Here is a 15,073-nt window from a genome sequence, read left to right on the forward strand (position 1 = left end):
CTTTAAAGCACAAATGATTGAGACTAGAGCAGTCGTATATGGTTTCACAAAGTCATTCTGGGATTTTTCAGAATGGCACGTTAAATTTTGTAACTACTAATGGCATGCAGGAAACTAATTTGTCATAGTATATCTTAGGAAACACAATGCTCCCTAAATAGTGCTTACTGACTTCATTATATTTAACAAAAATATTGGACCCTGAGGTCAATTTTGGCCATTTTCCAAACATACTCCCTTCTGAAATCCTGAGGTCAGTTATCAAGAGCCAGTGTGTTCTGTTGATCTTGGAGCACCAGCCAACTGTACAACAACTGTTACAAAAATGTTTATTGTTTACCAAAACCATTGGACCTCTTATCAAATGCTGCTTGGTAACAAAATCTTATCACAGTTTTAATAAAAAAAAAAAAAAAAAAAAAAGAAAGAAGCTAACTATTTGTCTCATTGTCATTAGTTAGACTTTCTGCAAGGTCACTTAATCCGGACTTATTCAGTGCATTCATCAGATTCTCAGGTGTAGCATGTACTCCCTCTTGATCTTGCCAGGCGACTAGTAGCTGCTTAGCTCTCATCTTCATGTCTTCACTGTCACACTCAATCTGTCTAATTTCTGAGTCTTTCATTTCCAAGTAGGGAGCCAGGATCTTCCACTGTTCGCCCAGCTTGTTGGCAAATACTTCTATTTGTTCCCCTGTCACAGGTTTGTCTCGCCGAACATCAGGACCTAGAAAACACAGGAAATGTAAATTATGTACAAAGTATGAGGACATGTACAATTCAAAGTGTACAACAGAACTGGGAAGATAAGGGGCCACTGGAATATTAATCACCTTTCATAAGCTTTATTTTAAAAGTAAAACAATTCCTTCCTATATTTTCCATGGGTTAATACTGTTCTTACAGTCATGATCATTAGGAAATCCATAGTTGTATTTTTTAAAATTTTATTTTAGAGAGAGGGACAGAGAAAAAGGACAAGTGGGGGAGAGGGGCAGAGAGAGAATCTCAAGCAGGCTCAATCCCACAACCCTAGGATCATGACCTGAGCCTAATTCAAGAGTCAGATGCTCAAGGGAGTGAGGCACCCAGGTGCCCCTCAATACTTCTTTTAAAGCTAGAGCTGTTGCCTCTATTGTAATTATGAAGGCCTCCCCTGAAACCAGCTGCTCCCTTCTAACCACCCCTAGGCCCTGTGAAAATTAACAGGTATGGTCACCTTCAAATGTATTTTAATTACAAGTTGTCAAGCAACGTTTAAAATTCCTCACTATAAGAAACAGCTGAGAGATAAATGGTAGAAGTTGAGAAGTAGATCAAATAACGTACCTCTCAACAAAGAACCCCAATCTTTTCCAATTTTGTAAAATAGCCAAGAAAATTCAATTCTTACTTTCATTTTCCTTCAGTAAAGCATCATTATCTTCCTCATCTTCATCCTCACCTGTTTTTATTTCTTCAGAAGGAGGCTAAAATGAGGAAGAAGAATGTTTACAAGAATGCTGACTTGTAAAATAACGGGATACTTTCAGATTAGACAAGAGTGGTTGAGGTTCCAAATAGAGGACCCGGAACTTTATCCTTGAGCGTGTTAAATGGGAATGGCAGGTGAGGATCCCAAATGGGATAGTGTTAACTTGGAGTGGATGGTAAGATCTGAGAATTGGAAAGACTCCCCCTAACCCCAACCTGGGAAGAAGGAAGCCAGTAAAAAGTATAATGATTTGCAAATATCTTATGTATTTCCCAACAGTGAGTTGGGGAAAATTCCTGGGTAGTTTTTCAGTATAGTTATTACCATATTGAAGCAATACAATGAGAAAATTGCATCAGAAAAGAGAACCGAGTAGGAAGATAGGCCAAGATGCCTACTACTACCCTCAGATCCTGTTTGATAAAAGTACAATGGCAAACAGGAAAAATGTCATGTCTGAGTTTACAGGTGGGATGATTATTTAACCAAAGTACTGTGGACTTTAACAAATTTTTATACGTGTAATTTAAGTTACTTTATCAATTTATGTACTTCCTATAAATGTATACTCAAATGCATTTTTCCTTATTCTAGAACATGGAGGTTTGTTTGTAGATCATTATTTTTTTTCCATGTGATAAACTAAATTTAGTTTCTTTGCTCAAATAGTGATAATCGTTTTAGATAACATTACGTAAAGCATATGAAAAAATTGATCTGTATTACTTACTGGTAATTCCTTTGCTAGCTTTATTACCATGTTTTCAAGATATTCGGGCAAACTTTTAAACTGCTGGTTGGTTGGCTGGAAGAAGTGAGGGCTTCTCCGTGCTAGTAGTCTCAGGGCTCTCCAACCATAATTTGAATTGTTCACAGCCCTATGAAAAGAGATATCCGTCGTGACATTTACGTTTTATTTCTATATACCTTCTAGTTAATGTAACTTACCATATGAAATTCTATACTGAAGGCACCATTCTTTTCATTCTGATCTTATTCCTAAAGAACTTCTCAGTATGCAGTTCATTTGTATTACTAGAAACCAGCAGAATCTGATGAGACAGGTTCATATACAGCAAACATATTTGAAAAGTTTATACATATTTTACTTATTCATAAGTCAGTTTGTATATTACTAACTAGATGTTTTATGTGCAGGATAGTAATCATCTAACTATTTAGGAAAAAAAATTTACAATAGGTTTACTGTATTTAGTAAGTTGATACCCATACTGTCAATGGCACCTACAGGTGGGAGTTTCAGAACATCCAATGCTCAATACTAAACTCAGCAAATAAAAATGGCTCCAAAACTAAAAGGGAAACCTCAAATAGCCAGCACAATAAGCAGTGATGCAGGAACAGAATCCATGAACTGTTAGGAAGCAGAGCAGTAGGTGGTACACAGTAAGGTGAGAAATAGAAACCTCAGATTCTAAAGATAATGTTCTAGAAACAGCCAAGCTGTAGAAGAATCTAGAGCACAAATTTGTTCTGTTTGTGAGTTTTTGCAAGTCATTTGGCAGTTTCACCCAAGTTCTTAAGAGTAACAAGCTAGTTATTTAGTCCTCTTATAAATGAGTCTCTACTTTTAACAGGTGCTGGTACTTACAAAGCTACTCCTATACCATGGTCTTGCTAAGTTAATGCCACGCTACAGGGCTCTGCCTGAACACTGAACCAGTCTACTTCTCAGACACATTCCCATTTAAGTAATTTGAATCTTTTATACATTTTCAAAATCCGGCCAGTTATACATACAAACTTTCTTATTCTACAGAAATCCATACATACCATTCAGGTTCTTAAACCAAGATTCTTGGAGAACTATCACATTCATTCATTCATTCAACAAATACTTGTTGAGCTGAGACAAATACAGTCTCAGGGTCATGGAGACTGTTAAGTGTACCCTGAACACTTAAGACACTACAGTGTTGCAGTTAATGGCAGGGGCCTGAGGCCAGAGTGATTTCCTGGCTCTGTCATTTACTAGATGAGAATTTCAAAACATTTACTCTTTGCCTCACTTTCTTTAACTGTAAAATGGAGAGAAGAGTAGTTTCTACTTTAGAGGTATACATGGTAAGTGCTTAGGGAGTACCTGACACATGGTGTAAGAATCTCAGACAGTGGTAAGGATGAGAAAAATGAGAAGTGAGATTTCTGATTTGGGGGAGCTTCTGGGCCAGGGAAAATGGCCCCGAGGCAGTATCTGATAGGTGAAGTGAGCCCATAAGCCATGTGAGTACCTCGGGGACAAGTTTCAAGCAAACATAATAGCAAGTGCAAAGGCCCTGAGATGGAAAAAATCTTTGAGGTAAAAAAAAGAACCCTGGCTGGTGTGTTTAGAGCAGAAAGAAAACAAATGAGGAGGAGATGTGGTTGGAAGGGTAGGCAGGAGCCAGACTGAAGTCTTTTAGGCCTGGTAAGGAGTTTGGATTTCATCCTAATTTTAATATGTAGTCACTGGTAGATTTTAAGCAGGAGTTTAAAGATCACAGTTCTCATTTTGGAGAACTCACCAGAGTATGACTAGTTAAGAGATTATAGTAACTAACTCATAACCAGTCATAAGGTCACAGCACTCTATTTACTGTGTGCTAACTACATGTCCTGTGTGGTTCAAAGTGAACCATCTTGTTTAATCCTCAGAATAACCCTCTGAAGTGGGTATTATTACCATTTAACAATTGGGAGACAGGCAGAGGGGTGCTACAGTAGCCATAGCAGCCTAGCCAGTGAGAGAGAGAGGTAGTCTTGGGATTGGAACAGTCTGACAAGAGGGCCTGTGCCCTTAAATCAAGACACCAAAATGCCTGTTTGAAACCACAGTGCTGTGTGGTATCACCTAGATTTAGAAGATGGAGCTGTGAGCAGAGGACAGGGAGCCACCTGAGATGCAGCAAGGCAGGAGGGAAAACGGGTGTAGTTTGATGGATGTCAAGAGAAGGACATGTTATCTAGGGAGGGAGAGACCAGTAGTGAATGCTGCTGGGAGGTCAAACTAGATGCAGTGACCTCGACTAGAGTGATTTCAGGGAGACAGTCCGGAGGCAGTGAGCTGAGGAATGAGAGGTGAGGAAATGAAGCAACGGTTATCCACACCTCTCGGGAGATTCTGATTTGAAGGGGAACAAAGAAAAGAGGATGGTTGAAGGGAGGTGGGGGCCCAACGGGGTTGTTCGTATTTTTAGAAACAGGGGTGACTGTGTATCGTGCTTGTTGGTGGGCATGGTCACTGACGTCAGGATGTGCACTACTGTGAACCTGGCATGTAAACTCCCCTATGAGGAAAAGTACCGCCCTACCAGCCATCTCCCTTAATTAGTGTTCTGGTGTACATACATTTCCTAAAAAAAAACACTGTGGAAAGTTAGCTCATGAAAAACACTACTTACTTGTATTCATTTTCAACCATGTTTTCAGGGTCTGCCTGTTCAATGGCTTCTTCAAAGAATTCCTCCAAAGTTGGCATGTATTCCCTAGGTGTTAAAAAATACCTACTGAAGATCATGTGTGTTCTTAATACTAAATACTCATAAAATGATGGCAATGAAAGATACTCATATTACTTCTCATATTACATTAACTTGAGTTAGTCACATTACTTACGAACTCTGATTTAAAAAATTTTTTTTTAAATACTTACTTCTGAAGGCAAGAGATATACAGCATGAGTGGGCTAGGGGCAGGGAGCAAGGGAGACAGAATCTGAAGCAGGCTCCAGGCTCCCCAGTGTCAACACAGAGCCTGCAAGGGTCTTGAGCCCATGAACTGTGAGATCATGACTTGAGCTGAAGTCACTTAACCAACTGAGCCACCCAGGCACCCTAGGAACTCAGATTTTTAAGGAGGTAAATAACTATGAGCACCTGAGTGGCTCAGTCAATTAAGTGTCTGATTTGGGTTTGGCTCAAGTCATGATCTCGTAATTCATGGGAATGAGCCTTACATTGGGCTCTGCGCTCACAGCGCTGAACCTCCTTGGGATTCTCTCTGCTCCTCCCCTGCTCACACACATGCATACATTCTCAAAATAAATAAACTTAAAAAAAAAAAAAAAGGCTAACTGACCCATAAAACTAAACTGTTTAAAGAGGACAATGAAGAGAGGCAATGTGCTGCTGCAGTGATCATATACTGTATTCCATCTAATGTTAACAGTCACTGGACTCTATGCTGTAATGTTACTGGTCACCGGGGGAGCTTGGGGTTTAATAACTTTTGAATTTCCCCAGCAAGGAGGAAAATTTCACATCCAAACAAGGATGTTTTTTCCTTAAACCAGAATTAATATAAAACCCACACTAATAACAAGACCATACTGAAATTTGAGTAGTTTAACTTTGAGCTTATTTTAGCTCATGATAGCATGGTTGATTTTTAATTGCATCTTTCTTGAATTTGTTTTTATTTTTTATTTAAAAAAAGTTTTAATGTTTATTTTTGAGAGACAGAGCAAGCATGTGAGCTAGTAGGGGAGGAGCAGAGAGGGAGACACAGAATCTGAAGCAGGCTCCAGGCTCCAAGCTGTCAGCACAGAGCCCAACATGGTGCTTGAACCAACAATCCATGAGACCATGACCTGAGCTGAAGTCAGATGCTCAACTGAATGAGCCACCTAGGCACCCCACTAAATTTGATTTTAGAAGATTTTGATAGTTAAGCAAATAAGATTTAAGGGTCTGATCAGAAAACATCTTTGACTAAAACTAGAAAGATGGGCTCTCTAAAGAGAACTCAAGCAACAAATCTTATTATGACTTGCAGTACAATAACATGCTCTCTAACTGGTAAACATTACAGGCCTGGGTTTCTCTGAGTTTACAACCACTCTTTTCTCTTACATATCACACTATATTAAGCAAGGTACACACTAAAATCCCAGCCAGATTGTCATTCACAAATGTTTGGAACCATTTGCTAATTTAAAATATTGCTATATAGGTGGGGCGCCTGGGTGGCTCAGTCGGTTAAGCGTATGACTTCCTCAGCTCATGATATCATGGTTCATGAGTTTGAGCTCCACATCTGACTTCAGCTCAGATTATGATCTCACAGTATATAAGTTCCAGCCCTCTTATCAGCCTGCTTCAGATCCTGTCTCCCTCTCTCTCTGTCCCTTCTCCACTCATGCTTCTCTCTCAAAAATAAACATGAAAAAAAAATTACTATACAGTTGGCTCTTGAACACCACAAGTTTGAACTGGGTGGGCCCACTTATGTGTGGATTTTTTTTGATAAACATAGTACTCTAAATGTAATTTTTTATGATTTTAGTAACACTTTCTTTTCTCCAGCTTCCTTTACTGTAATAATACAGGGGTGCCTGGGTGACTCAGACAGTTGATTACATTATGATTTCTTTGATTCTGGAGTTATTTAAAAGTATCTGAACGTTTTAAAAATACATTTTGTTCATGTATAATTTAAGTGCATTTGTGTTTTCTGTAAGACTAAGCTTGTTAATTGTTAAATTCAAATACAAAGTTTTTCTTACCCTTCTTAGTAAATATTGAAAGTAGTGTCAAAATTCCGTTAAAACATTTTGTAGAAGTGTCAAAATGAAGTGTTAGATAGTGGGTTGGTTAATCCTTATTTAGAATTATTTCTTTAGAAATAAGATCTATGTATTTGACACATTTTTTATCTTTATGCAGTGATGTTTTTAAAAAATTTTTAACATTTATTTATTACTGAGAGAGACAGAGCATGAGCTGGGGAGGGGCAGAGAGAGGGGGAGAATCTGAAAATAGAATCTGAAGCAGGCTCCAGGCTCTGAGCTGTCTGCACAGAGCCTGACACAGGGCTCGAACTCAAAAACTGCAAGATCACGACCTGAGCCAAAGTCGACGCTTAACCGACTGAGCCACCCAGGTGTCCCTGCAATGATTGTCTTTATTTTTAATAATGCTTTCTGCCTTTAAAACTTTCTCTGATATCCATATGACCTATTTGTCATACATCATACATGTATTTTTTAGTTTCATCCCTTCCATATCCTTATGTTTAAGGTGTTATAAACAGAGAGATGGACTTTTAAAACAGAATACCAACTTCTAGGGGAACCTGGATGGCTCTTTTGGTTAAGCATCCAACTTTGGCTCAGGTCATGATCTCATGGTTCGAGCTCCACCTGCCTAGGATTCTCTCTCCCCCTCTCTCTCTCGTCACCCCCCCGACCCTGCACCGCCACTTGCTGTTTCTCTCTCTTAAAATAATAAATGAACTTTAAAAGTATACTAACTTCTGTCTTTGAACTAGGAAGCCCATTTCCAATTATTGTTATTTTTTTAACTATATCATTTTATGCTTTCCATTACTTTTTCTTATATGTGTTTTCCTCCTTGCCTTTTTTTATTTGATTGCTTGAATTTTCTGTTATTTCCTTTTATCCTCAACTCAGATGAAAGTTACACATTCTGGGGCGCCTGGGTGGCTTAGTCAGTTAAGCGTCTGACTTCGCTTAGGTCATGATCTCGCGGTTCGTGGGTTCGAGCCCCGCATCGGGCTCTGTGCTGACTGCCAGCTCAGAGCCTGGAGCCTGTTTCAGTCTGTGACCCCCTCTCTCTCTGACCCTCCCCTGCTCACGCTGTCTCTATCTCTCTCTCTCCTAGAAATAAATAAAACATTAAAAAAAAAAAGTTACACATTCTATTTCTTTTATTTACTTAAGTAAGCAGGTTTTATTGGAAGTCTAGTTATTCATTATCTCTACCTTCATGTGACATTCTTTAATTCTGATCATTCCCTGTATTGTTACTTTTATCAAATAAGTTAGTTCCACCTTTTAAAATAATCCCCAAATAGTATTACTGTTTTATACAGTGAATTCTTGATGAGATTAATTCATGTTTACCAATGTCTTTGAATAACAGTCCTTCTTGCAATTTATTCAGTGTTTCTGGGTTCAATTTCCTTGACAGATTTTTTAGTAATGACTGTTTAAACAGATTGTTTTAATCTGAAAGTAACTTTACTTCTCAGTCACTCCTGATTGATCTGTTTAACTTGTTACAAAATTCTGGGTTGACACCTTCTCTTCACACTCATTGTTTCTTTTGTTCTTAAAGTGAGCCAATTTTGTTTTCTTGTAGGTAATCTGGGTTTTCTCTTGGATTTTACAGTAAAACAATGTATAGAGATTTGGATTTATTTTGTTTATCCTACTTAAGACTTGTACTTGAACCTAAAAATTTATGCCTATTCTCAGTTCTGAAAAATTCTCAGCCATTATCTTAATTATTGTCTCTTTCTCATTTTCTATTTCCTCATTCTGTGGTTGATTCTTACTCTTTCATATTTTCTAACTCTTGATCTCTTTTAATATTTTGGGTGATTTCTTAACCATTAATTCTCATTTCCACCTGTGTCTAGTCTGCTATTTAAAATGTCTATTTTATAATTTCAATGACTATATTTTCTTATTGCTAGACTATTTGTTTTTTCAAATTTGCTTGGTCCTTTTTGGGAGTGTCATATTCTTTCTAAAAATTTCAATTCCTTTTTTTATGTCTTTAACTCTTAAATATGCTTATTTTAAGCTATATTTACTTATAAAATTACTTATTTTACCTGATGGTTTTATTATCTGAAGTCGCTGTCTAAGTTATGTTGTTTGTTCTATCTGCTGATTCTTTCTCATGGTAGACCGTTTTCTTGAGTGTTTTAAGTGTGGATGGTTATCTTCAGATTTTTATCTGGAGGATCTTTGTATGGCTTAGGTTGAAGGTGTGAGCTCCAGAAAGTTTTTGATCATCAGACTGAGACATTTTAATTCACCCTTTAACTTGTGGGTTCCTCTGAACTGCAGGTAGGATAAATTTAAATTGTAGGACTGCATGACAGCAGACTTGTGGTTATAATTTCTCTAGGAGTACTTTTCCCTTTTTACGCACACCCCAGGTAGAAATGGATAAGCTTGTTCCTGTGCCACTAAGCAAGTCGCTCCTCAATCTGTTCTTTTACGTTCAGCGCAGTGCTTCAAGGGCCTCAGCTTTATGCAAGGGAAACTCAGTTATAAATTTGTGCAGGCCTAAGGCCTTACCTTCTGTCCCTTTGTAGCTCTTACAAACCAAGTTCCCTGCTTCCCCAAAGTGGGAATCATGTGCAAACTTCCCAGCTAGCAGCAACCATATTAACTCCTGCTTCGGTTTTCAGTTCCCTCTTCTTTTTTGAATTTATATTTCCTTGTGATTTCTAGAATTATTTTACCAGTGCGTCTAGGTGTTTCATGATGAGAAACCATATTCTGCTGTGCCAAAGTCAACACAGTAGATTAATTTCATTCACTTGACATTTGAGAGAAGCAATACTTCATGTGAAACATTTTAAACTTGCCTTGTCTCTGATTTGCAGGCTTCCATGTTATCAGGACAGAGATTCCAAAGCCTTGTTAACTCCTCACTACAAAACAGACACATAAATACTTTTTTTATGGACATCATCTTCATATGCCATAAAATTGTGAAAATACTTAGTGAATTTTTAGGTGGTGACAGAATGAATTTTAATTTCTTCATTAATTTTTGCTATTTAGCAAATTTTCTGTATAAGCATGTATTTAATGATTATAATCATTTGTTTTTTCTAAAAATATTCAAGTTGAATATAAAGTGATGAACAATTAACTGAAAGGTAACAGAACTGAAGGATCGTGGTATCCTGCAGCGACTGGGAGTGAGCTGGATCATTCTATAGTGACTGTATTGTCTGACACAGAAAAAAGTGGCATAGCCTAGAGCCATGGGCTATGGGAGCAGGTGACAAAATGGAAGCTTATCTATCTGTATGAGTCCTGTAGGTTGACTGTGTGGTCTGCTTTAGTCATCTATGTATACACTAAACACAAAAACTTGAAAAACACAAAAACTGGAAAGTTCCTACAGTAACATCTTCAAAATATTTTAAAAAACTAATAACATCCAACATATGGAGACAGGTTAACGTACTTTCCCATTAGAATCTTTTTGTTGGGTCCTTTCCCTAGGAAGTCCTCTGGTGCCGTTCTCTTGCGAGCTACTCTTGTTGGCTTCGTGTCTGATGTTCTGTGGTGAATAAAACACACTGGACTTACAAATGGAAACCACACATAGAAGTGTTTAATGTAAAAGAAAATTCAGTTCTTGTTCTTCCTATAAAAACATCAAAGCTTCATATTATTATAAAACAGTTATCAGATAGAAGAGAAAAATGCCACACCAGGGAACATATCACAAGGAGTGGATAGATAGCATTTTTTTCAATAATAATAGGTTCATTTGGTCTGGGAACTTAATGACAAGAAATCTAGGGTGAAAATATTCAACTAGAAGTCAATCAGGGGCACCTGCATGGCTCAGTTGGTTAAACATCCGACTCTTGATTTCAGCTCAGGTTTGTGGGTTCATGCTGAGCTTTGAGCTCTGCACTCATCTTGTGTGGAGTCAGCTTGGGATTCTCTCCCCTCTCTGGCCCTCCCCTGCTTGCTCATGCTCACTCTCTCTCTCTCAAAATAAAAATAAATTAAAAAAAGAAGTAAATCAAAATGATTGTATTCTTTTTGTTAATTAATTCATTTATTTACTTTACTGTTCATTTGTATTTGAGAGAGAGAGAGAGAGAGACAGAGCATGAGCAGGGGAGGGTCAGAGAGAGAGACAAACACAGAATCTTAAGCAGGCTCCAGGCTCTCAGCTGTCAGCACAGGGCCCAAACTCATAAGCTGCAAGATCATGACCTGAGCCGAAGTCAGACGCTTAACTGAGCCACCGAGGTGCGCCAAAATGGTTGTATTCTTACATAGTTTGACTTACACTTTTTAATATGAAATAGACATATACATCTATACATAATATAAAATAATCATATCAAATGATATTTTGAGAAGTCGTTCTCATATTGCTTGAGAGGAGTACATATTTACCTTTCTTTCACAAAGCTTGGGCAGCCTTCATTTTTCCACGAGTTCCAGTTTTCTTCAGTGTTTAATATATGCTGAGAAAAACAAAGGAATTACATTTGTATAATGAAGGTCTTTGGAATTCTATTTGGTGCTAAGAAGACTATGTAAATATAAAACACATACCTCTACCATCTTTGAAAATCTTTCTCCATCAGGTGGGTTTTCAGATAGTAGCTGTGATTAGAAAGAATATACTAAGCTTTCAACAACTTTCTGCATCATAGGTGTGGTTTGTAGGCAGAGAACCAAGGAGTGTTTGTGGTCTTGTACCTGAGCTTAACTTTATCCTTATTTTCCTATTTGGGGCTGAAACAAAGAAAATTCTAAATTTCCATTTTGTTCAATCATGGGTTTGTTGCATGTTGAACTTACTTGATAAACTGATTTTGTCGTATCTTCAATCCACAGTGATTGCTCATCAGTTAATACATAGTTTGAACTAGGAAACAAAGCAATAAAAGCATACTTGAGTTACAGCAATGTGTATTCAATTTTAAGGCTTATATACTATTTGTAAAAATCCAAGGCCTGTAACAGGTTAAGTTAACCAGACTGTAAATAGTGTCAAAAATTACCAAGATAAGAGCAATCATAAATGAGAGGATTATAAGAGAATTTGTGCACTTCATTTAAGATGGTCGGACTTGAAGACATGAAGGTGTATAAAGAATACTCAATCTGATTAACTATGAACAGAGCAATGAAGGTTTCCTAAAATGAGTTTAATGTGGAGTGAAAACCTCTGAGACAATATTAACGTATTCTTCTACATGATGCACATCCAGATAAAGCATGCTACATTTCTCTAAAAGGCAATCAAAACACACTGAATAAAAAAACTCACCTTTAGAGAAGGCTGAAGGCAGACCCAAAGTGTTAATGGGTGCCATTAATTCGGCTTTCACTAGGTTCGAGGTGCTTTATTGCCAGTCAGTAAATAGTGATAGACGACTGTGCCAGGATCTGAGCACTTTACACACATTATTCATTTAATTCTCAGAATGAGGATGTGTGTATATTAAACAGTGGCCATAAAGGCTCAGTGATTTACCTAAGATGACAAAGCTTGAATTCAAACCTAGGTCTGGCTCCAGAGTCCTTGATCTTTCCACCAAACTATATTAAAACTCAACAACAGAAGGATTAAAAAAAAAAACCCATTTTTCAGTACTTGCTATTATCTTAAAATCACAAGTCTGAAAGTGATTTGATTGATGAAAGTGGAATTCAGAACCAGTAAGTAGTAAAGGCACATTCTTCACACAACTAATAGATACAACACTGCTTTGCAGACTTAAATTCTACTTCAATTATGGACAGGACAAGAGGAAGTGGTCTGTGCTGCAGGTGGAGGTGCTCAGGAAGTAGAGTAACTGATTAGGTTTTCTGAAACCCCAAAGAAAGTGGAGCTCCTCTGTCCTTCAAAGATTTACTTTACATTTTTTGAGTTCTAAAGTCCTAAGCCACTTTACACCTTGTGAGAGAAGTATTAAGGATTTAGTCTGCAAATCAGGCTTGGAGAAGGTCTGAGTGAAGTGAGAGGGGAACAGTGGATGTCTGGAAAAGAGAGACCTGTATCCACACAACTGGGGAACCCCAGGAAGCCCAGGCGCTCAGCAGGAGAGACTTACACTTACAGTAAATACAGTCAAAACCTTTCTCTAAAACAAATACCCTAACATCTAGTATCTCTAACAAAAGCCCCTGGTTATCTAGTGTTGCTCCGAAGGAAGTTTCAGGGATGTGACCCTTATAAATTAAAAGAGTCTGATACATAAGAAAAATACATCAGTAAATAAACCATCTTTTAGAAAGGACTATTTGGAAATCATTTACTACCCACATTAACTTACCTTTTGAATTTGACCTGCCCCTTGAGATACTGGAATAAAATGAGATATTGCAAAAGGATGTGTCGGCGAAAGTTACTGTCGCTCAGTTGTAAATCCATCAACTAGATGAAAAACAAGCAGATATAACACAGGACACATTAAATTCAGGTTTTGCCTAAAGGTACAGGTTACTACAGAAATGAAAGATTTTAATATAAAAAATATTCACCGAGGGCTCACTGAATAGGAGGCATTACTGCACAAGCCCTAGAACAGAGGAGCAAAGGCTTCAGATTTTTTTAACCATTTTATGCCATGAGATATGTATGTCAGTAGATAGCAATGTTACATCTGGTTCTGAAGTCAAGATAAAGCAAACCAGAAATATAAAAAGGTAAAAATATGACTACCATTTTCTCACATATAAAGAAATACTGGCTAAGGAGTGGTCCATATACAGATAAATAACAAGGGATGTTGCTCATTTTTGTACCCTACTAAGTGCCTACAACAGAGTTGGTGTTTAGTAATAAACAAGGAATTAGGAGTTAAGAATCATCTGTGAATTAAGTGGACTATTTACTTGTATTTTAGAGAAAACTGTATCATACTTGTATTATCACAGAATCTTCATTAGAAAAGACCTGAAGGTCACTCACAAGGAAGTTCTTCAACAACCCTGTCCCTAGGGTGGTCTATAAGAATGACCTCCAGTGATGAAGGCAGTCATTCTTACTATGTCCCTAGAGCACTGAAGGAATGCTGAAGTCTATATCTACAAACCTGTGCTGCTTTGGCCTTCCAGAGCTAAAGCAATAATGGGGAGCTGCCTTATTAAATTAATTTTATTTTTTCTTAACATTTATTTTAGAGAGAGAGAGAGACAGAACGTGAGCTGGGGAGAGGCAGAGAGAGAGAGAGAGGGAGACACAGGATCTGAAGCAGCCTCTAGGCTCTCAGTTGTCAGCACAGAGCCTGATGTGGGGCTTGAACCTACGAACCGTGAGATCATGACCTGAGCCAAAGTCAGATGCTTAACAGACTGACCCACCCTGGTGCTCCGGGAGCTGCCTTATTTTAAATGGATAACCAACCAGGAAGACACCTGAAAGCCTGAAGAAAGGAATTCAGTTGAAGGCCCCAAGTTCCTTTGGCTATGCTCCCATCTACCTAACACTCACTAGCCATTTCCTTTCTAAACACAACTGGCCTTTCAATCCTCACCTTTAGGTATTGAACCTTTGATTTTATTGTTTCTCATATTAAATATTTCAACCGAAGTTGAATGGCATGGTCTTTCCTCCAACTCCTAGATGACTTGACCATCCCTACCCAGGCTCTCAAGTTCCTTGACCTCAGCTCCATGGACAGGCACAGCTCTACTGTGGCCCCACTACCATGGACAAAAGCTGGAACCAGGTATTACTCACAGCTACCTTTAATTCACAATCTTCTCACCACAACCTCCGATTCTTCCAGTCTCTCTCTCACTCAGTTGTCCCAGGACCTGAAATCTTAATTTCTCTATTTTCCTGAATCCTTTATTTTCTGCCTGTTAGTCCCATTCTGTTTTCACAGTAATCCTATTTTGGCTGAGATAAGGGGTCAGCAAACCTTCTTTAGATGGTAAAAATTTTAGGCTATGTGAGCCAAGAGGCATATTATATTATATAGGTACTTATGTAAACATTTAAGATGTAAAATAAAACAAGCACTGGGTCAGATTTGGCCTGTGGCTGTAGTTGGCTGACTCCTGGTCCTGACTTTTTGGTTTCTTTCTTCTATCATTTTCTTGCCAACTTCCTCAACACCTTTGTGCCA

At 38.0% G+C, this 15,073-nt stretch overlaps 1 protein-coding gene across 1 annotated transcript in view; it reads right to left on the bottom strand.

Moving 5' to 3' along the window:
* Positions 1-315: 315 nt before the first annotated feature.
* THOC1 (THO complex 1) overlaps positions 316-15,073 on the bottom strand; it is a 50,770-nt gene continuing 36,012 nt past the window's right edge. Inside the window, exons 12-21 of the mRNA XM_039217686.1 lie at positions 13,274-13,374; positions 11,793-11,859; positions 11,544-11,594; positions 11,382-11,452; positions 10,429-10,524; positions 9,818-9,883; positions 4,876-4,959; positions 2,205-2,352; positions 1,394-1,469; positions 316-727 (exon numbers count right to left, since the gene is read on the bottom strand). Coding sequence (XP_039073617.1) covers positions 432-727; positions 1,394-1,469; positions 2,205-2,352; positions 4,876-4,959; positions 9,818-9,883; positions 10,429-10,524; positions 11,382-11,452; positions 11,544-11,594; positions 11,793-11,859; positions 13,274-13,374 — 1,056 coding nt within the window. The 3' untranslated portion in view covers positions 316-431. The remainder of the gene's footprint in view (positions 728-1,393; positions 1,470-2,204; positions 2,353-4,875; positions 4,960-9,817; positions 9,884-10,428; positions 10,525-11,381; positions 11,453-11,543; positions 11,595-11,792; positions 11,860-13,273; positions 13,375-15,073) is intronic.

This window comes from Hyaena hyaena, unplaced genomic scaffold, assembly GCF_003009895.1.
Source record: "Hyaena hyaena isolate Hyena2069 unplaced genomic scaffold, ASM300989v1 scaffold_14, whole genome shotgun sequence".
NCBI lineage: Eukaryota > Metazoa > Chordata > Mammalia > Carnivora > Hyaenidae > Hyaena > Hyaena hyaena.